The sequence below is a fragment of the Ahaetulla prasina genome, chromosome 6 (assembly GCF_028640845.1).
Source record: "Ahaetulla prasina isolate Xishuangbanna chromosome 6, ASM2864084v1, whole genome shotgun sequence".
Classification (NCBI taxonomy): Eukaryota; Metazoa; Chordata; class Lepidosauria; order Squamata; family Colubridae; genus Ahaetulla; species Ahaetulla prasina.
The window spans coordinates 109478822-109506051 of NC_080544.1; the positions used below are offsets into that span (position 1 = coordinate 109478822).

At 45.2% G+C, this 27230-nt stretch overlaps 1 protein-coding gene across 5 annotated transcripts; it reads right to left on the reverse strand.

Moving 5' to 3' along the window:
• CHRND (cholinergic receptor nicotinic delta subunit) lies at positions 1–27230 on the reverse strand. Of its 5 annotated transcripts, XR_009155863.1 has the most exons (13): positions 27136–27218; positions 20988–21133; positions 19458–19502; positions 19187–19296; positions 17182–17337; positions 15514–15629; positions 13083–13283; positions 11435–11546; positions 9562–9676; positions 5308–5518; positions 4364–4482; positions 341–1182; positions 1–207 (listed from the first exon to the last, which is right to left on the reverse strand). XR_009155863.1 is itself a non-coding variant. In XM_058189441.1 (12 exons), exons 1-12 carry the CDS (start codon positions 27185–27187, stop codon positions 1000–1002), a joined length of 1566 nt encoding a protein of 521 aa, XP_058045424.1. In that variant the 5' UTR covers positions 27188–27218; the 3' UTR covers positions 1–999. The 5 variants fall into 5 exon arrangements, 4 of the variants coding, with proteins under 4 accessions (XP_058045424.1, XP_058045425.1, XP_058045426.1 ...); XM_058189441.1 differs by having other exon boundaries at positions 1–1182; XM_058189442.1 differs by lacking the exon at positions 20988–21133 and having other exon boundaries at positions 1–1182; positions 27136–27230.

Sequence of the window (27230 nt, forward strand, 5' to 3'; positions counted from 1 at the left end):
AGCATTCCCCAGGCAGCAGAGAATTCTGGGAGTTGAAGTCCAAACGTCTCAAGGTATCTAAGGCTAAGAAACCTAAAGAATAAAACCAGAGGCCTTCAAAATTGGCAGCTTTAAGACTTGTGGGCTTCAACTCCCAGCATTCCCCGGGCGGCATAGAATTCTGGGAGTTGAAGTCCAAACGTCTCAAGGTATCTAAGGCTAAGAAACCTAAGGAATAAAACCAGAGGCCTTCAAAATTGGCAGCTTTAAGACTTGTGGACCAACTCCCAGCATTCCCAGGGCGGCATAGAATTCTGGGAGTTGAAGTCCAAACGTCTCAAGGTATCTAAGACTAAGAAACCTAAAGAATAAAACCAGAGGCCTTCAAAATTGGCAGCTTTAAGACTTGTGGACTTCAACTCCCAGCATTCCCCGGGCGGCATAGAATTCTGGGAGTTGAAGTCCAAACGTCTCAAGGTATCTAAGGCTAAGAAACCTAAAGAATAAAACCAGAGGCCTTCAAAATTGGCAGCTTTAAGACTTGTGGACTTCAACTCCCAGCATTCCCAGGGCGGCATAGAATTCTGGGAGTTGAAGTCCAAACGTCTCAAGGTATCTAAGACTAAGAAACCTAAAGAATAAAACCAGAGGCCTTCAAAATTGGCAGCTTTAAGACTTGTGGACTTCAACTCCCAGCATTCCCTGGGCGGCATAGAAGTCTGGGAGTTGAAGTCCACAAGTCTTAAAGCTGCCAAGTTTGAAAATCTCTGGAATAAAATGACAACAAAAATTAAAAGAAATAACTTAAGGGATCACAACTCCCTGGATATTTCGGGTGAGGGAGCTACAGCAAGGGCCTGTACGATCTCTCGTCGCGATCCACCAAATCTGGCAGCTGTGATAGATGTTCTGATCAGCAGTGCTGCTGCCTATGCAAGGGGTTGGACTAGAAGACCTCTAAGGTCCCTTCCAACTCTGTTATTCTATATATGCTCTGAGCAGGGCAGCCCCCCCTTGGCTTTAGATATAGTGTGGGTTTTTCTCACTGTAGTCGTAAGGGTCACCCTCAAAGGGCAGAGGAGGAGGGTGATTGTAGATTCCCACCAAGAAGATCCATAAGGTCCCAAGGCTCAGAATGGGAGTGACTAAGAAGAGGCAGAGGCGGTCCACAGTCCGAGCCACGCGATTCCAGTTGTCCTTTTCCTGCAAGGGTAAAATAATAAGGATTGGAAAAGGGCCGAAAAAATGGTTTTAAAAGTTTAAAAAAAAAAAAAAAGCCTCTGGCGATCGGCAACTCAGCTGGGATCATCAGAGGCTTTTAAAAGCATTTTTTCTACAACCTCTTCGGCCAAAGAGGCTGTAAAAAAATGCTTTTAAAGGGTTTTGGCGATCAGGCAACTCAGCTGGGATTGTCAGAACCCTTTAAAAGCTTTTTTTCCTCTGGCGATCCCAACTGAGTTGCCTGACCATCACAGGCTTTTAAAAGTATTTTTTTACAACCTCTTCAGCCGAAGAGGTTGTAGAAAAAATGCTTTTAAAAGTAAAAAAATAAAAGTTGGCCACGCCCACCCAGTCACACTACTCCCCCATCAAGCCACACCCACAGAACAGGTAGTAACAAAATTTACATTTCACCCCTGCTTCAACTCCCAGAATTCCCCAGCCAGCCTTTAAGGCTTGTGGACTTCAACTCCCAGAATTCCTCAGCCAGATTTTAAGACTTGTGGATTTCAACTCCCAGAATTCCCCAGCCTTTAAGGCTTGGACTTCAGCTCCCAGAATTCCTCAGCCAGATTTTAAGACTTGTGCACTTCAACTCCCAGAATTCCCCAGTCAGCCTTTAAGGCTTGTGGACTTCAACTCCCAGAATTCCTTAGCCAGTCTTTAAGGCTTGTGGACTTCAACTCCCAGAATTCCTCAGCCAGATTTTAAGACTTGTGGACTTCAACTCCCAGAATTCCCCAGCCAGCCTTTAAGGCTTGTGGACTTCAACTCCCAGAATTCCTCAGCCAGATTTTAAGATTTGTGCACTTCAACTCCCAGAATTCCCCAGCCAGCCTTTAAGGCTTGTGGACTTCAGCTCCCAGAATTCCTCAGCCAGATTTTAAGACTTGTGCACTTCAACTCCCAGAATTCCCCAGTCAGCCTTTAAGGCTTGTGGACTTCAACTCCCAGAATTCCTTAGCCAGTCTTTAAGGCTTGTGGACTTCAACTCCCAGAATTCCTCAGCCAGATTTTAAGACTTGTGGACTTCAACTCCCAGAATTCCCCAGCCAGCCTTTAAGGCTTGTGGACTTCAACTCCCAGAATTCCTCAGCCAGATTTTAAGATTTGTGCACTTCAACTCCCAGAATTCCCCAGCCAGCCTTTAAGGCTTGTGGACTTCAGCTCCCAGAATTCCTCAGCCAGATTTTAAGACTTGTGGATTTCAACTCCCAGAATTCCCCAGCCAGCCTTTAAGGCTTGTGGACTTCAGCTCCCAGAATTCCTCAGCCAGATTTTAAGACTTGTGGACTTCAACTCCCAGAATTCCCCAGCCAGCCTTTAAGGCTTGTGGACTTCAAATCCCAGAATTCCTCAGCCAGATTTTAAGACTTGTGGATTTCAACTCCCAGAATTCCCCAGCCAGCCTTTAAGGCTTGTGGACTTCAGCTCCCAGAATTCCTCAGCCAGATTTTAAGACTTGTGCACTTCAACTCCCAGAATTCCCCAGTCAGCCTTTAAGGCTTGTGGACTTCAAATCCCAGAATTCCTCAGCCAGATTTTAAGACTTGTGGATTTCAACTCCCAGAATTCCCCAGCCAGCCTTTAAGACTTGTGGACTTCAACTCCCAGAATTCCCCAGCCAGCCTTTAAGGCTTGTGCACTTCAACTCCCAGAATTCCTCAGCCAGATTTTAAGACTTGTGGACTTCAACTCCCAGAATTCCCCAGCCAGCCTTTAAGGCTTGTGCACTTCAACTCCCAGAATTCCCCAGTCAGCCTTTAAGGCTTGTGGACTTCAAATCCCAGAATTCCCCAGCCATGCTGACTGAGGAATTCTGGGAGTTGAAATCCCTAGGTCTTAATGTTGCCAAATTTGGAGAGCATTGGTCTAGTGGCACTTGGACAGTAGGCTAAGCTTGCAACTGGCTTAATTCAGCAACCAGGTTTTATGCGCACACAGTACACCTCTCTGTGGCTTTCCCCATTTCTGCTCAAGTGCTGACCGCATTCTGCTGCAGAAAATGAACATATTAAAGTTATAGCATGGTCTCATGATCCAAATCCATTGGGCTAATCGCTTTGGTGACATTCATCTCCAAGTTTATTTATTTTAATGCTTTTACAGATAGTCCTCAACTTGCAACAGATGATTTAGTGACCATTCCACGTAAGAGTGGCACTGAAAAAAAGTGGCCTATGATTATTTTTCACACTTGTGACCATTGCGGCATAGTCTCATGATCAACAGAGGCTTGGCAACCGACTCGTATTTATGACGGTTCCAGTGTCCTGGGCTCATGCAATCAACTTTTGCGACCTGCTCATAGGCCAAGTCAAGGGAGATGCCAGATTCTCTTCAAGACTGGGTGACTAACTTAACAACTGCAGTGATTCACTTAACAACAGTGGCAAGAAAGGTCGAAAAATGGGGCACAACTCCCTTCACAAATGTCTCACATAGTGTTGTGGCCCGTCAGCAGCCTGCGGAACTGGCAACGGAGTCGGACAGCGATGAGGCTGAGGTGAGGCCAGGGCCATCGGGGAGTGAGGTTCGGCCTCCAGAGCCTCCAGAGACTGATAGTAGTGAGGCAGAGGAACAGGAGGAGCCTATTCCTAATGCACGCAGGAGAAGAGCTGCCAGAAGGCAAGAGCAGCTCAAGCAGAGAGGATGACTCGGGAGTAAGGCCAAGAGATGATTGGCCCCTCCCATAAGGCTTAAAACAGACCAGCACCGGTGTTTGGGCTTTGCCGGAAAACAACGTTGTAGCTGCGTCTTCTGCTTCGTCTTCTTCTACGTCTTTATTTTTGTGACTTCTGAACATTTGCCAAGAAAGGCCTTTGGCAATTTGCCTAATTGGACCAAGGTTTGTGAGATAACTGAGGAATTTGTGTTGGGAGGCATTTGTTTTACTTTGAGTTGAATGACGCAGGGAATGAAGTAATTCCCAGCTGTTCGAATAAAGTCTGTTTTTTCACGGACTGAGTTTCTTACTACCTACTTGGGCCTGGGTCGCAACACATAGCCACAGAAATGTTGGGCTCAATTGTGGCCATAAATTGAGGACTACACGTAGTGCAAGCACACGGTTGGGAAAATCTGTTCTCAGCCACATTCAGAAGGATAGTCTGAAGAAGCAAAGGTGAGTTGGTGACCTCCAGGTAGTTTTACAGCCGCCTACCTCATTATAGCTGTTCTTCTCCTGCATGTGCTTCACAATGAAGTTGGCTCCAGCGATGGCTGGCTTGATCTCATTGTACAGCTGGTCCTGCAGATCGCCTGCCCCGTACGGGTTTGGTCCTGGGGGGTTGGGAAGGGGGGAGAGCAAAGAAGGAAGCTCTGAGTCAGGGACCGAAAAGATCTAGAGAGCTGCAGTACGAGAGCCGGGAGTGGCGCAGTGGCCAGAATGATGTACTACAGGCTAACTCTGCCCACTGTCAGGAGTTCGACCCTGACCGGCTCATGGTTGACTAACACTGTATACCTGTTTTTCTTGATTTTTAAAGCCCAGGGCAGCGGTGAAATGTATTTACCTTCACTAGCGGTTCGGGGATGTGAGCGCATGCGCCTCGCATGCATGCGCAGAGGATAAAAAACAGAATATAATGACAGGCCGGCAGGTCGGCAGAGCCTCCTGCCGCCGGTACTACCGGTTCGCGCGAGCCGGATAGATCCAGCCGGATTTCACTGCTGGCCCAGGAGTCGGTAACCTGTGGCTCTGGAGCCACATGTGGCTCTTTCATCCCTCTGCTGCGGCTCCCTGTCGCCGGTTGGCTTCACAATTCATAGGGCTTTCGTTTAGGACAGGTAGAGAGGAAAAAAATGCTGCGCTAGGAGAAAACTCTATGGTGGGGGAACCAGATTTCCGCTCTGCACCAGAATTGAATGGGGGGGGGGGCTTCCGGTTAGAACATTTGTGGCTCTTTGAGTGTTTAATGTTGCCGACCCTTGTTATAACCTGACAGGTATCCAGTCATTGTCTTCCTGCACGTCATGAACCAGGGCATTTAATGAGGCTGGATTAGAGAACTTTTCAGTGGTATCCACACTGCCATCAGACATGATGGCTTAACTATAACCACTGGCCCATCTCCTCTCCACTCCCATTCCCCTTTTGGGGCTTACGTGCAGGGGTAATCCGGCTCGTTAAGCCATGCCTTTCTGACTGCTTCTCAAACATGAGCTCGCTGCGGGATTTAATGGTGAAATATTCCTCCGCTTTGACGATGTAACCGACCGAGCTAGTACGCCGGATCAGGAAGCCATCCTGCGGCGTGGGGTCGCTCTCCGCTGGCTTGGACATGCGCAGGAGGCGAGGAAGGGTGTCAAGGAAGAACTGTGGATAGAAGAAGGAAAAGGGAGATTAAGAAATATCAGATTGCCTTTGAATAATTAGGAAGTATTATTTTATGTAATGGGGAGGGGGTTGGGAGATGAAAAGATTTGGATGAGGTTAATTGGATTAGAAGGGAAAATTTTACTCTATGTTTGGTTTATGTATAACAATACCTTGTGATTGACCCGGGAAGCCGGGGGGGGGGGAAGGAGGGGGGAAGGGGGTTTTCTGGGAGGGAGGGAGGGAAAAAGGGGGGGAAATGTTTTTGTTTTTTAAAACTTTTTCAATAAAAAAAAAAAAGAAGAAGGAAAAGGGAAAAGTGATTTTCAACATCCCAGCCTGGGGAGCAGCTTAAAGATCTCCTGATGGTGTCCCATCCGAGTGTCAAAATAAACCCAACTGGGTTAGATGCAGCCACCTAGTTGTGTATGCCAGAATGGGGCTCCTTTAGAGCTACACAACGCAGAAACCAATGGAAGGGTTTGTCCCAAAGGTTGTCCCTTTTTTCAAGAGGCAACTGGGCTTCCTTGTTATTCTTTTGAAGACGTTTCGCTTCTCATCCAAGAAGCTTCTTCAGCTCTGACTGGATGTGGCGGTGGGGGGGGAGGAATAGAAAGATTTATAACCCTTGACCAGCGGTCATTTGCATACTTTTAGAGAGTCGTTGAGGCCACTTGGAGGTTTGAAAGAGGGGTTAAAACGGCCATCTACGTCCAAATTGAACATGGGGAAGGAGAGGACATCATGTCTACAACAGGGTCCTTTCAGCAGTTCTAAGAAGCCTCCGCACCCATTTGCACCACTCAGGTGACCCTCAGACGAACCTCCAAGTGGCCTCAAAGACTCTCTAAAAAGGATGCAAATGACCATCTATCTGCAAGGAGTACAAATCCTTCCATTCCCCACCATCCGGCCAGAGCTGGAGAAGGTTATCGGATGAGAAGCACAACATCTTCAAATTCCTGTCACCGCCTCTGAGAGGACCTGTGTTTAACTCATAGAATCATCTATTGCAATGTCATTCCTGCTGAAGACTACTTCAGCTTCAATTGCAACAATACAAGAGCAAACAATAGATTCAAACTTAATGTTAACCGCCTCAATCTCGATTGCAGAAAATATGACTTCAGTAACAGAGTTGTTAATGCTTGGAACACTTTACCTGACTCTGTGGTCTCTTCCCAAAATCCCCAAAGCTTCCACCAAAAACTGTCTACTATTGACCTCTCCCCATTCCTAAGAGGTCTGTAAGGGGCGTGCATAAGAGCACAAACGTGACTACCGTTCCTGTCCTATTGTTTCCTTTCATTATATCCAATTAATATAGTTATTACATGCTTATACTCATATATATGCTTATATGTTATATAGTTGCTTCATGCTTATGGTTATGTATGCTGTTATGACAAAAAAACAAACAAACCCAACAACAACCAGAAAGTCCAGTTGCCTTTTGAATAGAATAGAAACAATAGAATAGAATTTTATTGGCCAAGTGTGATTGGACACACAAGGAATTTGTCTTGGTGCATATGCTCTCAGTGTACATAAAAGAAAAGATGCGTTCATCCAGGTACAACATTTACAACACAATTGATGGTCAATATATCAATATAAATCATAAGGATTGCCAGCAACAAGTTATAGTCATACAGTCATAAGTGGAAAGAGATTGGTGATGGGAACTATGAAACGATTAATAGTAGTGCAGATTCAGTAAATAGTCTGACAGTGTTGAGGGAATTATTTGTTTAGCAGAGTGATGGCCTTCGGGGAAAAAAGCACCTTCGCGACAACCATGACCTGGATGACTGAGAATCTGCACAGACAATGGAAGCGTTTGATGCCTATGGAGATTCTCGGTCATCCGGGTCATCATGGGTTTTGTCCCAAAGTTGCTTTTTCAAAAGGCAACTGGGCTTTGTTTTTCCTGGAAGATGTTTCACTTCTCATGCAAGAAGCAATCCGTTAGAACGGAGGATGCATCTTGGATGAGAAGTGAAACCTCTTCAAGAAAAAAGAGACGAAAGTCCAGTTAGCCTTTTGAAAAAGCATCATTGGGACAATCGGAAGTGTTAGCAGTGATAACAGTATGTGTCGTGTCCCACTCCTCCTCTGACGGCCGGGTCTGGGAAGTCTGTATCAAGCGTGGCCACGAAGCCTCTGCAGCTTTGCCCAAATTCCTGTCAGAGTTCTCAGGGCAGGCAGGAATCCAAGGTGTGACTTCAGCAAACCAGATGAGACTTTGCCTGACTCAGAGAATGCCAGAAAGCAGATCCTTTATATAGGCCATGGGGTGTGGCTCCATGACTTAGCACTTATCCAGGCCTGCCCCTCCCTTCCTTTTGCTGACGTCCATTCTCCGGAAGTGAGGATCTGCCCACCTTTCATCCTCCTGCTCAGCTGCCGGCAATTTTAGCTCGTGGCTGGCTTCGTGCTCACACGCTGTAGGAGGGAGGTTTGTTTGCTCAGTCTGTCCGGGCATGGTGCCAGGGCTGGGGGCTGGAGGCATGCCAGGCCATTCTTCTACACTATCAGTCTCTGGCTCAGATAACAGGAGATGGGAGGGGCCCGGCTGAGGAGAGGAGGGCGGGCGAGGCACAACAGTATGTGAGAAAGACCTTTGGAGACAGGGTCAAGGGAATGGTTAGATAAGAGGTTGCTTAGCCTGCAGCTACATACCGGCGGCCTGCAGAGCTGCCAGCAGAGTCGGACAATACCGAGGCTAGGAGGGAACATGGGCCAGTCCTGGAGTCGGGGAAGGTTCAGCCGAGGGCTCTGTGTCAGAGGCAGATATGGGGCCAGGGCCATCTGGGAGTTATGTGCTGCCTCCAGAGCCTCCAGAGTCTGACATCAGTGAGGCAGAGGAACAGGGGGAGCCTGTTCCCAGTGCGCGCATGTGCAGAGCTGCCAGAAGACAAGAACTTTTAAGACAAAAAGGGCGACTTGGGAGTAAGGCGTGGAGATGATTGGCCCCTCCCATAAGACATAAAAATGGAGCAAAGGGATATGAGCCTTTGCAGGAAGCACTTTGTTCATTCGGTTAAAACTCTGAAGCTCCGTTTTGACTTTGTGCTCCATTTGCCCATGCAAAGCTAATTGGCAATTAGGTATTTGGCAGCGTTTCAAGGGAGATAAAGGTGGGTGTTTATTAGCCTTATCCCGAAAGACTATGGCAGACTTCTGTTGGCTGGGGAATTCTGGGAGTTGAAGTTCATGCTTCTTCAGGTTGGCCAGTTTGAGAAACCCTGGTTAGTTTGATATCTTTAGGGTGATGAGTACACCTGGTTTTTTTTCTATTTATTTACATTTATATCCCGCCCTTCTCCGAAGACTCAGGGCGGCTTACAGTGTATAAGGCAATAGTCTCATTCTATTTGTATATTTACAAAGTCAATTTATTGCCCCCCCAACAATCTGGGTCCTCATTTTACCTACCTTATAAAGGATGGAAGGCTGAGTCAACCTCGGGCCGGGCTTGAACCTGCAGTAATTGCAGGCTGCTGTGTTCTAATAACAGGCTTCTAACAGCCTGAGCTATCACGGCCCTATAATGGTTGTTATTTCCTAGCTGAGAAAACTCTGAGAAACCGGGTTTTCTAAAATTACAGTGAATCGAGAAAATGGGTTAATTCAGGCCCTGTTCAAACAGGTTACCTGAATAGAGTTTCTGAAGTTACTGGAGACAAAGCATTTCTGTCTCTGTTTATCTTATGGGAATATTGACTTGGGAAAATTAGTCCTTGATTAACAATTTCTGTTTCAAAGCAAGACGATCGTTAGGTGAACTTTGCCCCATTTTACGACCTTTGCTGCCACAGCCGTTAAGCGAATCGCTGGTCGTAAGCGTGAAAATCCATCCCAAGTCCCCCCCCCTTTTTTTTCCCGTGCCTGTAGAATTTTGAACGGCCATTCCATTGATTTATTTGTTATTTTATTGAGAAAATTTATACGGCCACCGACTCGCCATGGCAATTCAAGGCGGTGGTTCAAGGAAAATTCGAGGGTTATCTATAGTTTGGATCGTTCCTTCCGGCTTTTACCTCTTTCGTCCATTCAGACAAGACGTGGGTGCTGGGGGTCCGAAAATGTATGTTGAGTTCCACGGTGCATGCTACCACCACTGCGGTCACCAGAAGCATGACGAAGAGCAGGTACCTATCAGCGTCATACATGACCATTTATAAAATAGCAATCTCAATAGCACTTAGACTTCTATACCGCTTCACAGTGCTTTACAGCCCTCTCTAAGTGGTTTACAGAGTCAGCCTATTTGCCCCCCAACAATCTGGGTCCTCATTTTACCCACCTCGGAAGGATGGAAGGCTGAGTCAGCCTTGAGCCGGTGAGAAACGAACTGGCAGAAGGCAAAATTTGCCTGCAATACTGCATTCTAACCACTGCACCACCTGTCCTGTCCCTCCCTCTCTCCCCTTTCCCTTCCTTCCTTCCTTCCTTCCTTCCTTCCTTCCTTCTTTCCTTCCTTCCTTCCTCCCTCTTTCTCACTTCCTTCCTTAGCACTTAGCCCTAGCACTTAGGCTTATATACCACTTGATAGTGCTTTTACAGACTTCTCTAAGCGGTTTACAGAGTCAGCCTCTTGCCCCCAACAATCTGGGTCCTCATTTTATCGGAAAGCAGTGGTGGGTTTCAATTTTTTTTACTACCGGTTCTGTGGGCGTGGCTAGGTGGGCATGGCAGGGGAAGGCTACTGTAAAATCCCCATTCCCTCCCCACTCCAGGGGAAGGTTACTGCAAAATCCCCATTTCCTCCCAATCAGCTGGGACTCGGGAGGCAGAGAATAGATGGGTCAGAATTTTTACTGCCGGTTCTCTGAACTACTCAACATTTCCACTACCGGTTCTCCAGAACTGGTCAGAACCTGCTGAAATCTCATGTCAGTAGACTAGACTAGACTAGACTAGACTAGACTAGAATAGACTAGAATAGAATAGACTAGACTAGACTAGACTAGAATAGAATAGAATAGAATAGAATAGAATAGAATAGAATAGAATAGAATAGAATAGAATAGAATAGAATAGAATAGAATAGAATAGAATAGAATAGAATAGAATAGAATAGAATGATATAGGAAGAGGAATAGAATAGAATAGAAATGGAATGGAATGGAATGGAATGGAATAGAATAGAATTAGAGTAGAGTAGAGTAGAATAGAATAATGGATAGGATAGAATAGGAATGGAATGGAATAGAATAGAATAGAATAGAATAGAATAGAATAGAATAGAATAAAATAGAATGATATAGGAAGAGGAATAGAATAGAATAGAAATGGAATGGAATGGAATGGAATAGAATAGAATTAGAGTAGAGTAGAGTAGAGTAGAATAGAATAATGGATAGGATAGAATAGGAATGGAATGGAATAGAATAGAATAGAATTGAATAGAATAGAATAGAATAGAATAGAATAGAATAGAATGATATAGGAAGAGGAATAGAATAGAAATGGAATGGAATGGAATGGAATAGAATAGAATTAGAGTAGAGTAGAGTAGAATAGAATAGAATAATGGATAGGATAGGATAGGATAGAATAGAATAGAATAGAATAGAATAGAATAGAATAGAATAGAATAGAATAGAATAGAATAGAATAGAATAGAATAGAATAGAATAGGCAGGAAATCCTACACCACTTCAGACACCTGGCTATCCAACATCTTCTTAAAAACTTCCAGTGTTGGAGCATTTACAACTCCAGAAGACAAGACATCCCACTGATTAATTGTTCTAATGGTCAGGGAGTTTCTCCTTAATTCTAGGTTGCTTCTCTCCCCTGATTAGTTTCCATCCATCTAGTAAGAAATGATGGCAGTTGCAATAAAAAACAACAACCCTCCGAAGCCTCCCAATTTAGGGAGTTTTATTTAAGATTGGGAAGACTTACTTGCCAATGAGCGGAATGGCGAAGGAGGTGGCTGGGAGACGCTGAGAGATCAGCAGCAGAAAGACCGACTGAGCCAAGAGGATAGAGATAGCTAAAGTCATCTTCTCTCCACCTGGAAAGCATGAAGAGAGTTGAATCTTAGAACATCTGCACCAATTTTTTGACACCTTAGAACATTGGCACCTTTTTGACATCTGACACCAGCTTCCTAGATTTATTGCCTTTTGGGATTCCATCCGCACGTGTCTCCTTTGCACCCACATCCGCCGTTCAATAGGTTCCCCTTCATAAATTTAATAAATAGAGGTAGTCCTCGACTTATGACCGCAATGAAGCCCAGCGTTCCTGCTGCTAAGCGAGCCTGCTGTGCAGTGAGCTTTGCCCCAGTTTACAACGTTTCTCGCCGCTCTTGTTAAGTTTAATCACTGCAGCCATTCAGTTAATACCACTGTTTTTAAGCCAGTGGTTCTCAACCTTTATAGTGCTGCGACCCCTTTAATGCAATTCCCCATGATGTGGCGACCCCAACCGTAAAATTATTTTCGTTTTGAATTTATCGCGCCCGAAGCCTTCTTGGTTAGCGATCTGAACGGCTTGCGATTGCCTTGAGGACGGAGGCATTAAAGCAGAGACTCCTCCCCTGTTAAGTTTATCGCGCCTGAAGCCAGATTAGGCTAGCAATTGGGAGTGATTGCAGCTGCCTTGAGAGGGAGACCTCAGAGCAAAGATTTCTCTCTTTTTTAATTCATCGCGCCTGAAGCCGAATTCATCTAGCGATTTGAAGAGCCTGCAGTTGACTTGTGGAGTCAACCATTGGAACGCGATTCTTCGACTCGCAAGTATACCTCCCATATTTCCGATGGTCTTAGGCGACCCCTGGCAAATCGTCATTCGACCCCCAACGGGGTCGCGACCCACAGGTTGAGAACCACTATTTAAGCGAATCTGGCTGTCCCATTGACTTTGCTTGTCAGAAAGCCGCAAAAGTGGCTCAGGCTGTAAGAAGCCTGTTATTAAAACACAGCTGCCTGCAATTACTGCAGGTTCTCGTCCCACCAGGCCCAAGGTTGACTCAGCCTTCCATCCTTTATAAGGTAGGTAAAATGAGGACCCAGATTGTTGGGGGGGCAATAAGTTGACTTTGTAAATATACAAATAGAATGAGACTATTGCCTTACACACTGTAACCCGCCCTGAGTCTTTGGAGAAGGGCGGGATATAAATGTAAACAAAAAAAAAAAAAAAAAAGGAGTTCACACATCATAAATATGAATCATTTGCTGTCATAAATATGAATTGCTTGCCAAGCATCCAAATTTTCGTCACCTGACTATAGGGATGCTGCAACGGTCATAAGGGTGAAACCCAGTGGTGGGTTGCCCCCGGTTCAGACCGGTTCGCAAGAACTGGTAGTAAAACCGGCGGGAGGCTCTGCCCACTGACCCGGACGTCATCAGGAAGCGCGCACACGGCCCCGTTGCGAACCGGTAGTAAAGATAAGTAGAACCCACCCCGGTAAAAACAGCCGTAAGTCACTTTTTTCAGTGTCACTGTAACTTCAAACGGTCACTAAATGAACTGTTGTAAGTCGAGGACGGCCCAACTGGACCTCAGCAGGAAGTCTAGGATGCTGAAAAGAGGTGCTTACTGTCAGCCGGCAAGTAGAAGACGAGGATGATCATGAAGGCGATCAGGATGCAGGGAGTGACGATGTTGATGATATAAAAGAGAGGTTTGCGCTTAATGATGAGGTAGAAGGTGATGTCCTGGTGTTTGTTGCTGTCTCGAGGGACAAGCGAATTGATGTTTTTGCGAGCCGGTCGGTGAATAATCTCCCATTCACCATTGCCTGATTGTGGCAGAGAGAGAGAGAGAGGGAGGAGAGGGGAAGAGAAAAGAGAAAGAGAGACGGAGAAAAGGGAGAGAGAAGAGAGAGAAAAGGGAGAGGAGAGACAAGAGAGAGAGAGAGAGAGGGAAGAGAGGTCAGAGAAAAGAGAGAGAGAAAGAAAGAGAAGAGAGAGGAGAGAGAGAAAAGTGAGAGAGAGGGAAGAGAGAGGGAAGAGAAAGAAAGGGAGAGGAGAGAGGGGAGAGAGGGAGAAAGGGGAGAGGGAAAAAAGGGAGAGGAGAGACAGAAAAAAGAGAGAGAGAGAGGGAAGAGAGAGAGAAAGGGGAGAGAGAAAAAGAGAGGAGAGACAGAAGAGAGGAGAGAGGAGAGAGAGAGAGAGAGGAAAGAGATGTCAGAGAAAAGAGAGAAAGAAAGAAAGAGAGAAGGGACAGAAAAAGGAGAGAGGAGAGAGAGAGGAGAGAGAGAGAAAGGGGAGAGAAAAAAAGAGAGGAGAGAGAGAAGAGATGAGAGAGAGAGAGAGAGGAAAGAGATGTCAGAGAAAAGAGAGAAAGAAAGAAAGAGAGAAGGGACAGAAAAAGGAGAGAGGAGAGAGAGAGGAGAGAGAGAGAAAGGGGAGAGAAAAAAAGAGAGGAGAGAGAGAAGAGATGAGAGAATTTGACCACAGTCGCAGCCAACATCTTGAAATTTCAGTCCCACTCTATGAATGACTATGAAGGATCAACAGAAAGGCAGGACTGCTGGAACAAATAATAAAATATACATCATATCCAGTGGTGGGATTCAGCCGGTTCGCACCTATTCGGGAGAACCGGTTGTTAACTTTCTAAGCAGTTTGGAGAACCGGTTGTTGGATGAAATCTCCTTTGGTTTTTTTTCCCACTTTACAGAGCTAATCCTGTAAGGCAGGCAGGAAGGAAACATTCTGGTGGTGTCTCTAGCCTTATTGCCCTGCTTACAGAAACTGCCTCTCGGGTTAACCCTTATTACATTGTAACAGCTAAGGCGAAGCGCCCATCGACGTGAGTGACATTGAGTTGGCCACATGATCCTGGTCACATGACCACCGAGCCACGCCTACCTAGCTGGTCATTAGGGCAGAGAACCGGTTGTTAAATTATTTGAATCCCACCACTGATCATATCAAACCAAACATTGCTTCTACCCAGGGGTGAAATGCTCCCAGTTCGGACCGGATCACTCGATCCGGTAGCAATGGCGGCGGGTGGTTCGGAGAACCGGTAGCAAAAATCCCTGCCCTCCCCCCCACCCCAGCCCCAGCTGAGCCATGCGATCATCAGAGGGTGTTTTTTTTTTACTTTTAAAAGCATTTTTTCTTCGGCCGAAAAAATGCTTTTAAAAGTAAAAAAAAAAAGCCTCTGATGATCACGCAGCTCAGCTGGGATTGTCAGAACCCTTTAAAAGCTGTTTTAACTCTGGCGATCCCAGCTGAGTTGCCTGATCATCGCAGGCTTTTAAAAGCATTTTTTTTCTTCGGCTGAAGAGCTTGTAGAAAAAATGCTTTTAAAAGTAAAAAAAAAATTGGCCACGTCCACCCAGTCACATTAACACCCCCCTCCCAAACAAGCCTCGCCCACAGAACCGGTAGTAACAAATTTTACATTTCACCCCTGCTTGGACCCTAAATCTTGGTTCATTTTACGACCCCCCCAACCCACTTTGTGGCTTGTGGGAATTCAGCTGCTGTTTGAACCCTGTTCGTGTGACTTGAAAACCTCAGGTTAGAGCTTGTACCATTCAGCCCAGGGGTCTTTTTTTTTTTTTTTGTTTGTTTACATTTATACCCCGCCCTTCTCCGAAGACTCAGGGCGGCTTACAGTGTATAAGGCAATAGTCTCATTCTATTTGTATATTTTTACAAAGTCAACTTATTGCCCCCCCAACAATCTGGGTCCTCATTTTACCTACCTTATAAAGGATGGAAGGCTGAGTCAACCTTGGGCCGGGCTCGAACCTGCAGTAATTGCAGGCTACTGTGTTCTTAATAACAGGCTTTACCAGCGTGAGCTAAACCGGCCCTTTCTTTAAGACTTGTGGACTTCAACTCCCAGAATTCCTCAGCCAGCTTTGCTGGCTGAAGAACTCTTGGAGTTGAAGTCCACAAGACTTAAAATGCCCAAGTTTGGAGACCCCTGATCCAGCCTATTGCAACTGCACAAAGCCGACCATGGCTTGCATGATGTGAAAGCCACAGCAGCCTGCAAACATTTGTTACTTGTGAAACTTTCGGGGTCGATGATGATCCATTCCACCAGATAATTGCGCTTGGTCTCTTCATCTACTTTGGAGATGATCTGCAGGTCGATCTCATTGGCGTTGTACATCAGGGAGCTGGTGAAGACAGGGAGAAGTTCTTGTTAACACCTGGGCTGCCAAAGGAAGATTGCTAGCAGCACTTTCTGCAAATGCCCAAACCCAATGGATTGGTACGAAGCAGGATAGGATAAGATGGGATAGAAATAGAAATAAATAAAATATAGAAAATGAATAGAAAAGAAAATATGGAATGGAATGGAATGGAATGAAATAATGGAATGGAAATTAAAATGGAATGGGATGGGGAAGAAGAGGAGAGGAGGGGATAAGATAGGATAGGATAGGATAGGATAGGATAGGATAGGATAGGATAGGATAGGATAGGATAGGATAGGATAGGATAGGATAGGATAGGATAGAAATAGAAATAGAATAGAAATAGAATAGAAAAAATAATTACTACCAACTTGCCTTCCATTGAGGACCTGTATACTGCACGAATCAAGAAGAGGGCCGTGAAAATATTTGCAGATCCCTCGCATCCTGGACATAAACTGTTTCAACTCCTACCCTCAAAACGACGCTATAGAGCACTGCACACCACAACAACTAGACACAAGAACAGTTTTTTCCCGAAGGCCATCACTCTGCTAAACAAATAATTCCCTCAACACTGTCAGACTATTTACTGAATCTGCACTACTATTAATCGTTTCATAGTTCCCATCACCAATCTCTTTCCACTTATGACTGTATGACTATAACTTGTTGCTGGCAATCCTTATGATTTATATTGATATATTGATCATCAATTGTGTTGTAAATGTTGTACCTTGATGAACGTATCTTTTCTTTTATGTACACTGAGAGCATATGCACCAAGACAAATTCCTTGTGTGTCCAATCACAATAGAATAGAAATTCTATTCTATTCTATTCTATATAGAAAATGAATAGAATAGAAAAGAAAATATGGAATGGAATGGAATGGAATGGAATGGAATGGAATGGAATGGAATGGAATGGAATGGAATGGAATGGAATAGAATAGAATAGAATAGGAGAAAATGAATAGGATAGGATAGAAATAGAAATAGAAATAGAATAGAATATAGAAAATGAATAGAATAGAAAAGAAAATATGGAATGGAATAGGAATGGAATGGAATTGAATGGAATGGAATGGAATAGAATAGAAATTAAAATGGGAGGGGAGGGGAGGGGAGGGGAGAGGAGAGGAGAGGAGAGGAGAGGAGAGGAGAGGAGAGGAGAGGAGAGAAATTAGAAAGGAACAGAACAGAACAGAATAAAATGGAATGCAATGCAATAGAAATTAGAATGGAATGGAGTGGAATGGAAGGAGGAGGAGGAGGAGAAGGAGGGAGGAAGAAAGGAAGGAAGTAAGGAAGAGAAAGAAAGAAAGAAAGAAAGAAAGAAAGAAAGAAAGAAAGAAAGAAAGAAAGAAAGAAAGAAAGAAAATAATACATACCAACACGCAAAGAAAACATTCAAAGGCCAGGCTCAATGGAACCCTGCTGTCAATTTCCTATGTTTTCTATGGGTTTTTGAACCTTGGCAACTTGAAGAGCTGTGGACTTGAACTCCCAGAATTCCCCAGCCAGCTTACCAGAACCTCAGGCTACAATTCTGCCAGTCAAAGGGGAAGTAATTGACATTGATAGGGCAGGCAGTGCGGAAGATGGAAGGAGGCAGCCAGTAGACGTCTCCGTTAGCATAGACCAATATATTGGCGTTGTACGTGATCTCAAAGTTTCCATCGTTGCTAAGAAAAGGAAAGAAAGACATGCAAGAGTGAGGGATGGTTCTTCCCAGCTGGATCTTGGCAGCTTCTTCGATTCCATCTCATGCAGCCTTTTCAAACCAGTCCTTTCTGGCAGTCTGGGAATCGAGTCCCATAATCCCAATTCTGTTTTCTGGACCCATAATACCATTTGGCCCAGGTAAAGTTTACAGAAACTACGGTTTCATAGATAGATAGAGATAGAGATAGATAGATGAGAGATAAATAGGTGGATATAAATAGATGATAGATGAGAGAGAGAGAGATGGAGATAGATAGATAGATAGATAGATAGATAGATAGATAGATAGATAGATAGATAGATAGATAGATAGATAGATAGATAGATATAAATAGGTGGATATAAATAGATTATAGATGAGAAAGAGATGTAGATAGATAGACAAACAGACAGATACAAATAGGTGGATATAAATAGATGAGAGAGAGAGAGAGAGAGATGACAGATGAGAGATAAATAAAGAGATGATGATAGAAGATAGAAATAGAGAGAGAGAAGAGAGATAGATCATAGATATGAGAGAGAGAAAGGGAGAGAGAGATGGAGAGAGGGGGAGGGAGAGAGATGGAGAGAGAGAGAGAAGAGAGAGAGATCATAGATATGAGAGAGAGAGAGGGAGATGGAAAGGGAGAGAGAGAGATGGAGAGAGAGAGAAGAGAGAGAGATCATAGATATGAGAGACAGAGAGGGAGATGAAGAGGGAGAGAGGGAGAGAGAGAGATGGAGAGAGAGAGAAGAGAGAGAGATCATAGATATGAGAGAGAGAGAGATGGAGAGAGAGAGGAGAGAGATAGATCATAGATATGAGAGACAGAGGGAGATGAAGAGGGAGAGAGGGAGAGAGAGATGGAGAGAGAGATGGAGAGAGAGAGAAGAGAGAGAGATCATAGATATGAGAGACAGAGAGGGAGAGGGAGAGAGGGAGAGAGAGGGAGAGAGAGAGAAGAGAGAGAGATCATAGATATGAGAGACAGAGAGGGAGATGGAGAGGGAGAGAGGGAGAGAGAGAGATGGAGAGAGAGAGGAGAGAGAGAGATCATAGATATGAGAAACAGAGAGGGAGATGAAGAGGGAGAGAGGGAGAGAGAGAGGGGGAGAGAGAGAGAACATAGATATGAGAGACAGAGAGGGAGATGAAGAGGGAGAGAGGAAGAGAGAGATGGAGAGAGAGAATAGAGGGAGAGATCATAGATATGAGAGAGGGAGATGGAGAGGGAGAGAGAGATGGAGAGAGAGAGAAGAGAGAGAGATCATAGATATGAGAGACAGAGAGGGAGATGGAGAGGGAGAGAGGGAGATGGAGAGAGAGAGAAGAGAGAGAGATCATAGATATGAGAGACAGAGAGGGAGATGAAGAGGGGGAGAGGGAGAGAGAGAGATGGAGAGAGAGAGAAGCGAGTGAGATCATAGATGTGAGAGAGAGGGAGATGGAGAGGGAGAGAGGGAGAGAGAGAGATGGAGAGAGAGAGAAGAGAGAGAAATCATAGATATGAGACAGAGAGGGAGAGGGAGAGGGAGAGAGGGAGAGAGATGGAGAGAGAGAGAAGACAGAGAGATCATAGATATGAGAGACAGAGAGGGAGATGAAGAGGGAGAGAGGGAGAGAGAGATGGAGAGAGAGAGAGGAGAGGGAGAGATCATAGGTATGAGAGAGAGGGAGATGGAGAGAGAGAGAAGAGAGAGAGATCATAGATATGAGAGACATAGAGGGAGAGGGAGAGGGAGAGGGAGGGAGAGAGAGAGAGAGACTGCTGTTAAAGGCAAAACTCATTGGAAGTTATCAATTGTGGATGCCAACAAGATGCTCACTTGTTCTCCAGAACGATTTCCGGCAGCCAGAGCATCTCCGGCCGGAGACGGAGCACTTCGATCCCTCCATAGTCCGTCATGTTCCATTGCAGCCGATGATCGTTCCAGCTCTGCTAACCAAACTGCTAGGGTTAGGGTCAGGGTGAGGAGTTAGGGGTTAGGGTCGGGTCAGGGTCAGGGGTTAGGGTTCACCAATTCACCCAAGACCCTCAGTCATCGGAAGGGCCGGTTTGGCTGTCTTAAATCATCCGGGAGAAATAGGGCCACTCACATGCTCAAGCCAGGCGTTGGTCGTGAGAGTTTCATCGGCTTCTTTCTGTAACGACAAGCAAGGAAAGGGGGTTAGAGCCAGCCTTCGAAGAGAAGAGAAGCTTCTGAAGTTGACAACGACCACAAACGGGTCCAAAATTCCTTTGGCTGAGTGAGACAGTTGTTAAGTGGGTTTTGACCCATTTTATGACTTTTTACTGCCCTGGTTGTTAGAATAGAACAGAACAGAACAGAACAGAACAGAATAGAATAGAATAGAATAGAATAGAATAGAATAGAATAATAAAATAGGATAGGATAGGATAGGATAGGATAATGGAATGGAATAGAATAGAATAGAATAGAATAGAATAGAATAGAATAGAATAGAATAGAATAGAATTTAGAATAGAATTTAGAATAGAATAGAATAGAATAGAATAGGATAGGATAGGATAGGATAGGATAGGATAGGATAGGATAGAATAATGGAATGGAATAGAATAGAATAGCATAGAATAGAATATAGAATAGCATAGCATAGCATAGCATAGCATAGCATAGCATAGAATAGAATAGAATAGAATAGAATAGAATAGAATAGAATAGAATAGAATAGAATAGAATAGAATAGAATAGAATTCTTTATTGGCCAAGTGTGATTGGACACACAAGGAATCTGTCTTGGTGCATAGGCTCTCAGTGTACATAAAAGAAAAGATACCTTCATCAAGAATCATAAGGTACAACACTTAATGATAGTCATTGGGTACAATAAGTGAATCACTGCAGCTGTTCATTGAGTAACATGGTTGTTAAGTGAATTGATCTTGGGTCACTTAACAACACCTTGTTTAGCCACAGAAATTAAAAGTACCCTATAACTATCATCAAGTGTTGTATCTTATGATTCTTGATGAATGTATCTTGTCTTTTTATGTACACCGAGAGCATATGCACTAAGACAAATCCCTTGTGTGCCCAATCACACTTGGCCAATAAAGAATTCTATTCTGTTCTATATTCTAAAACAAGATGATGATATCAGAAAGAAGAAAAAAAACTTCATTTCACATCGACTGGCAGAAACCTGAAAAGGTTCCCCAAATAACCTATGGATGGGGCAGACGGTGTGTTGTGTGTGTGTGTGTGTGTGTGTAAGAAGTGTGACACATGTTGGTGACCAACATCGGGATGTGTTTCACCTTTCTGAGCCTCCTTTTGACAGACAGCTGTGGTTGATAACGGACAACGGAGGCCTGAGGGGGACCTTATCAGTGGTGGCTTTCAAATTTTTTTTACTACCGGTTCTGTGGGTGTGGCTTGGAGGGTGTGGCATGGCTTGGTGGGCGTGGCTTGGTGGGCGTGGCAGGGGAAGGCTACTGCAAAATCCCCATTCCCTCCCGATCAGCTGGGACTCGGGAGGCAGAGAATAGATGAGGGCGGGACCGGCCAGAATTTTTAATACCGGTTCTCTGAACTACTCAAACCTTTCTGCTACCGGTTCGCCAGAACTGGTCAGAACCTGCTGAAATCCACCTCTGGACCTTACCAGAGAGATCAGATTGGAAAGTGTCAAAGCCAGGTAGATGGTCACCGTGTCATTCTTCGACACCACCGGGCGCTGTTTACTGTTATAATTTCTGTCCGTGAAAAGAAGCTTGATCAGCTGTTCCTCCATGTTTACACCCAGAGCACCTGCAAGGATGTGGAAAGAAGTTGGTGGAAGGGGCTGGGCTGTTGCGTTGAAGAGATGCTGCCCAAACATCTAAGCCAGGCCTCCTGCAAAATTATACATCAATGTTTTTCAGCCTTGGCAACTTGAAGCTAGGTGGGCTTCAAATCCCAGAATTCTCCTGGCTGGGGAATTCTGGGAGTTGAAATCCAAACAGCTCAAAGATTGGAAGCCGTTTGCTTTCTAGATTTTCTATAAGGGAGCGTTGGAAAGGAGTGATTCTTAACAGTAATTTTTCTCTCCAGATCACTGTGTCTTCACCTTGGCAACTTGAAGATATGTAGACTTCAACTGGCTGGTTGGGGAATTCTGGGAGCTAAAGTCCACACGTGTTGGTTGGACAATTCTGGGAGTTGGAGTCTAGGCATGCTGGCTAGGGAATTCTGGGAGTGGCAGTCCAGGAATACTGGGTGGGGAATTCTGGGAGTTGGAGTCTAGGCATGCTGGGTGGGGAATTCTGGGAGTGGAAGTCCAGGTATGCTGGGTGGGGAATTCTGGGAGTTGGCATCTAGGCATGCTGGCTAGGGAATTCTGGGAGTGGCAGTCCGAGTATGCTGGGTGGGGAATTCTGGGAGTTGGAGTCCAAGGCATACTGGCTGGGGAATTCTGGGAGTGGAAGTCTAGGCATGCTGGGTGGGGAATTCTGGGAGTGGAAATCTAAACATTTTAAACTTGCCAAGGCTGAGAAATTATGCATTAGGCTGGGTTAAGATATGTATGACTGTAAACTGGACATTAAAACTGGGGGGGAAAAACCCCAAGAAGAAATAGCAAATCATTTCCATTCTGTTGCCATGAAAATAACCTAGATATATCCAAAAATTCACTTTTTCAAAGGAAAAGATTCAAGTTTGGGTTTAAATGAAGGTCAGGGCAAATCCTGGAGGATTTGTGGTTGATAGCTCAGTTTTTAGCCTCTGTGCTATACGTTTGCCCTGATATTCAGCCAGTTCGCACCACTTCGGGAGAACCGGTTGTTAACTTTCTGAGCAGTTTGGTGAACTGGTTGGTTTGAAGAAATCATTAGGGCAGAGAACCGGTTGTTAAATTACTTGAATCCCATCACTGCCTGACACTAATATTTTACACACCCTCAAAGAAGGCAGAACAAGAAGCAACAGATGGAAACTGATCCAGAAGAGAAGCAACCTGGAATTAAGGAGAAATTTCCTGACAGTGAGAGCAATTAACCAGTGGAACAGCTTGCCACCAGAAGTTGTGGGTGCTCCATCACTGGAAGTTTTTAAGAAGAGACTGGACAACCATTTGTCTAAAATGGTATAGGGCAGTGATGGCTAACCTTTTTGCCATCGCATGCCAGAAGTGGGGGGAGTGTGTGTGGGGGTCATGCGTGTGTGTGCCCACACCCATAATTCTATGCCCCCACCCATGCATGTGCACACAACACCCCGTGCTCCCCCTGCTTTTGGCATGCGATGGCACGGTGGGCCCGGTAGGCCCGTTTTTTGCTCTCCTCAGGCTCCAGAGCCTTTCTAGGAGCCTGGGGAGGGCAAAAACAGCCTTTCCCGCCCTCTGCAGCCCTCCGGAGGCCGGAAACAGCCCTTTTTCAACTTCCAACCCCACCGGAAGGCCCATTTTTCACTCTCCGCAGGCTCCAGAGCCTTTCTAGGAGCCTGAGGAGGGTGAAAACGGCCTTCCCCACCCACACCCACACCCCGAGGCCGGAAACAGCCTGTGTCGTGTCCCACTCCTCCGCTGACGGCCGGGTCAGGGAGAAGTCCGTATGAGGCGTGCCTCTGCAGCTCTGCCAAAGTCCTAGCAAAGTTCTCAAGGCAGGCAGGAGACCAGGAAGGACTTCAGCAATCCAAGGTAGACTTTGCCTGACTCAGAGAATGCCAGAAAGCAGATCCTTTATATAAGCCATGGGGTGTGGCTCCATGACTCAGCACTTATCCAGGCCTGCCCCTCCCTTCCTTCTGTTGACGCCGCCTATCAATTCTCCTGAAGCGAGGACCTCTCCAGGCTCTAGCTGTTGGTAATTGACATTCCTCAGGCTCACATGCTAAGGGGGAGGGGGAGGGGTCTAGTTGCTCCGTTTGCCTGGGCATGGAGCCAGGGCTGGGGGCTGGAGGCACTTCAGGCCCTTCGTCTTCCTCGGCCTGTCTGGGCATGGTGCCAGGGCTGGGGCCTGGAGGCATGCCAGGACATTCCTCAGCGTTCGGAAGGAGATAAGAGGGGCCCGGCTGCGGGGAAAGCGAGCGAGACACAACAGCCTGTTTCCTGGGCCCAGAAGGCCCAAAAATCAGAGCTGAGCTCACGTGCCCACCGAACTGGCTCCATGTGCCACCTGTGGCAGGGTATAAGGCTTCCTACTTGAGCAGGGGGCTGGACTAGAAGACCTCCAAGGTCCCCTCCAGATTCTATTCTATTCTATTCTATTCTGTTCTATTCCTTTCTATTCACGAGTCAGTTGCCAAGCATCCCAATTTATTAATTATAAACAGTGTAATCAATTATAAAATTATAAACAGCTAACACGATTAAGGGCCTGGAGATAAAAACATATGAAGATCGGTTGCAGGATTTGGATATGGCTAGTCTAGAGAAAAGAAGGACTGGGGTGGGGTGACATGATAGCAGTCTTCCATTATTTGAGAGGTTGCTACAAAGAGGAGGGGGTCAACTTATTCTCCAAAGCACCTGAGAGCAGGACAAGAAACAACGGATGGGAGCTAATCAAGGAGAGAAGCAACCTGGAATTAAGGAAAAATTTCCTAACAGTGAGGACAATTAACCAGTGGAACAGCTTGCCTCCAGAAGTTGCAGACAAAGTTCCATCACTGAAGGCTTTTAACGAGAGATTGAAAAAACATTTGTCTGAAATGGTATATAGAGTTTCCTGTTGGAGGAGGGGGGGGCGGGTTCGACTGGATGACCTCCAAAGTCCCTTTCAAACTGTGGTTATTCTGTTTTTCGCTGTTCTGTAAGCGCTGAAGGGACTTCCTTCCCTGATGCATCTGTGTGTTGCATTCCCTCCTCACTTGGCTTGTAACGTGATCTGTTTCAACCGGATGCTTCCCCTTTGCCAACGATGTGCCCTTCCATGCCTCCGCGGCTATTCCTGCTTTCAGGAAATGAACGGTGGTTTGCTTGCAGACAAACGGCTTTCTGTGTCTTCTTATCTTTTGATTGTGTCTAAAGAAGGGGGTCGCCAACCTCTGGGCTGTGGTCCACTATCAGGCTGTGGCCTATTCAGAATTTGGCCGTACAAGCATACAAAACATTTGCAAGACCCATTCTTGAATACAGCTCACCTGTCTGGAACCCATACCACATCTCTGACATTAATACAATTGAACGAGTCCAGAAATATTTTACAAGGAGAGTTCTCCGCTCCTCTGTAAACAACAAAATACCTTATACCACCAGATTTGAAATCCTGGGATTAGAAAACTTAGAACTCCGCCGACTCCGACATGACCTGTGTTTAACACACAAAATCATCTATTGCAATGTCCTTCCTGTCGAAGACTACTTCAGCTTCAATCGCAATAACACAAGAGCAAACAATAGATTCAAACTTAATGTTAACCGCCTCAATCTTGATTGCAGAAAATATGACTTCTGTAACAGAGTTGTCAACGCTTGGAACACACTACCTGACTCTGTGGTCTCTTCTCAAACTCCCAAAAGTTTTAACCAAAAACTGTCTACCATTGACCTCACCTCATTCCTAAGAGGACTATAAGTGGCGTGCATAAGTGCACAAAAGTGCCTACCCTTCCTGTCCTATTGTTTTTCTTTCATTATATGTGCTTGTATATAATGTTGTGACAAAAATAAATAAATAAATAAAAGTGGCAAGATTGTGGACTGTGGGTCTAAAGGAGGAGTCTCCAATCTTGGCAACTTTAAGCCTGGCGGACTTCAACTCCCAGAATTCCCCAGTCAGCTGAATCTGTTTCTTTTTCTCTTAACCTCTTAAAGTGGAGAGATTGCAGAGGAAGGGATTACAAGAAATTAAGTTTTGCTGGCTGGGAGATTCTGGGAGTTGAAGTCCGCCAGGCTTAAAGTTGCCACCTTTGGAGACCCCTGGTCTAAAGCACAATTGCATTGAGTAACTCTTACGATCGTTTAATTATCAAACCGTGTCTTATCTCCTTTGACCTCCAAACGGCGTAGCAATTCTCCACCGAGGGTGGATTTCCACTATGTAAGTAGTCCTCGTTTAGTGGTCACAACTGGGACCGGCAACTGGGTTGTTAAGTGAAGTGGTCACCAAGTGAAGCCACAACTGTGTGTGTCTCTCTCTCTCTCTGTGTGTGTGTGTGTGTGTGTGTGTGTATATTTGTTTTCTGAGGTTTTCGCGGGTGTTTGTATGTAGATCCTTGGTTATTCGGGTTTTCTCCCGCGTAAAATTGGAAGTGTCTTGGCGACGTCTCGACGAAGTCTCATTCGTCATCTTCAGGCTTCAGCTTCGTGCCTCTGGGAGCAACCATGCTCCCAGAGTGCAACAAGCTGAGAAGATGACGATGATTTTGCTGAGACCAAATTACGTGGAGAAAACCAATAACAAGATATATATATATATATATATATATATATATATATATATATTTGTTTTCTGAGGTTTTCACGGGTGTTTGTATGTAGGTCTTTGGTTGTTCGGGTTTTCTCCCATGTAAAATTGGAAATGTCTTGGCAACGTTTCGACGAAGTCTCACTCGTCATCTTCAGGCTTCAGCTTCGTGCTTCTGGGAGCAATGTGTGATCGCAGCTGTTTCTTCCTTTTAACTGCTAGTGGGGGTTTGAACTGATTGGGTGGGAGCTTGGCTGTATATATATACTGTATATATCACAGACATAAACAATTTTAGTAACACATGATTTTCTCTTAAAATAGAACCAATAATCTCTTCTTTCCATAAACTATTAATAAATGCAAAAGCTATTCTATTTTTCTTGGAAGGCTCTGCATCTACCCCACCCCTTCAGGACAAGAATTCAAATTAAAACACCCAAGGCAGGTTGGCAGTTCAAATCCCTATAGTATAGACCTCCTGCGTGAGCAGGGGATTGGACTAGATGACCTCCAAGGTACCCTTCCAACTCTGTTACTGTTAAATTGTTCCACTGACCAGTTGTCCACACTGTCAGGAAATTTCTCCTTATTTCTAGGTTGCTTCTCTCCTTGATTAGTTTCCATCCATTGTTTCTTGTCCTGCCTTCGGGAGTTTTAGAGAGGTTGAGCCCCACTTCTTTGTGGCAGCCCCTCAAATATTGGAAGACTGCCGTCATGTCATCCTTACTCCTAAGGGACCTTAGAGGACTTCTAGTCCAACCCCCTGCTCAAACAGGAGACCCCATATCATTTCAGACAAATGGTTGTCCGGACTTTTCTTGAAAACCTCCAGTGATGCAAAACCCACAACTTCTGAGGGCAAGCTGACACCCAGACATACAGACACACAAGCGCACAAAACAGTTGTGCTAGCTTGGGGGACGGCAAGCAGAGGACAAAATTTGGAAGAAGATGGGAAGGTCAAACATGTAAAAATGGAGCCCACCACCCACCACAATCCACTCAGCACTTTGGGTGGAGTGCAATTGTTGTTTGTTTTCTACAAGGAAACACCAAGAATTGTGGGGAGACCCTACCCTACATTTTTTTGCACACAAATCAGTCAAGGAAAAACTACATACATCCTCAACGCGAACCGTTCCTGAATCTCAGATCCCAAATGCCACCCTCCAAAGTCAAAAAATGCACACAAGAAAGACTTTTGGCTGATACTTTTCCTTGAAAATAGATCAATTTCCCAAGTTTCAGAATTGGGGCTTCCTAAAGACGTCTTTTCTGCAATTCAGAAATGCCAAAGGCAGGACTTTTCTAAAGCTTTTATTATTATTATTATTATTCTTTTGCAAAATGTTGCAGAGTTTTTCCATTAGGGCTGTATCTGTGCCCTCACCCTAGGCTTCAGGTGGGTTTAGGGCATCTTACCTGGCAAGGCCAGAGCGCAAAACAGAATGAGTTGAAGTGTCCGATTGTCCATCTTGGCTTCGGACGGAGTGCTCCCTATCCCTCCTCTGCCTCTG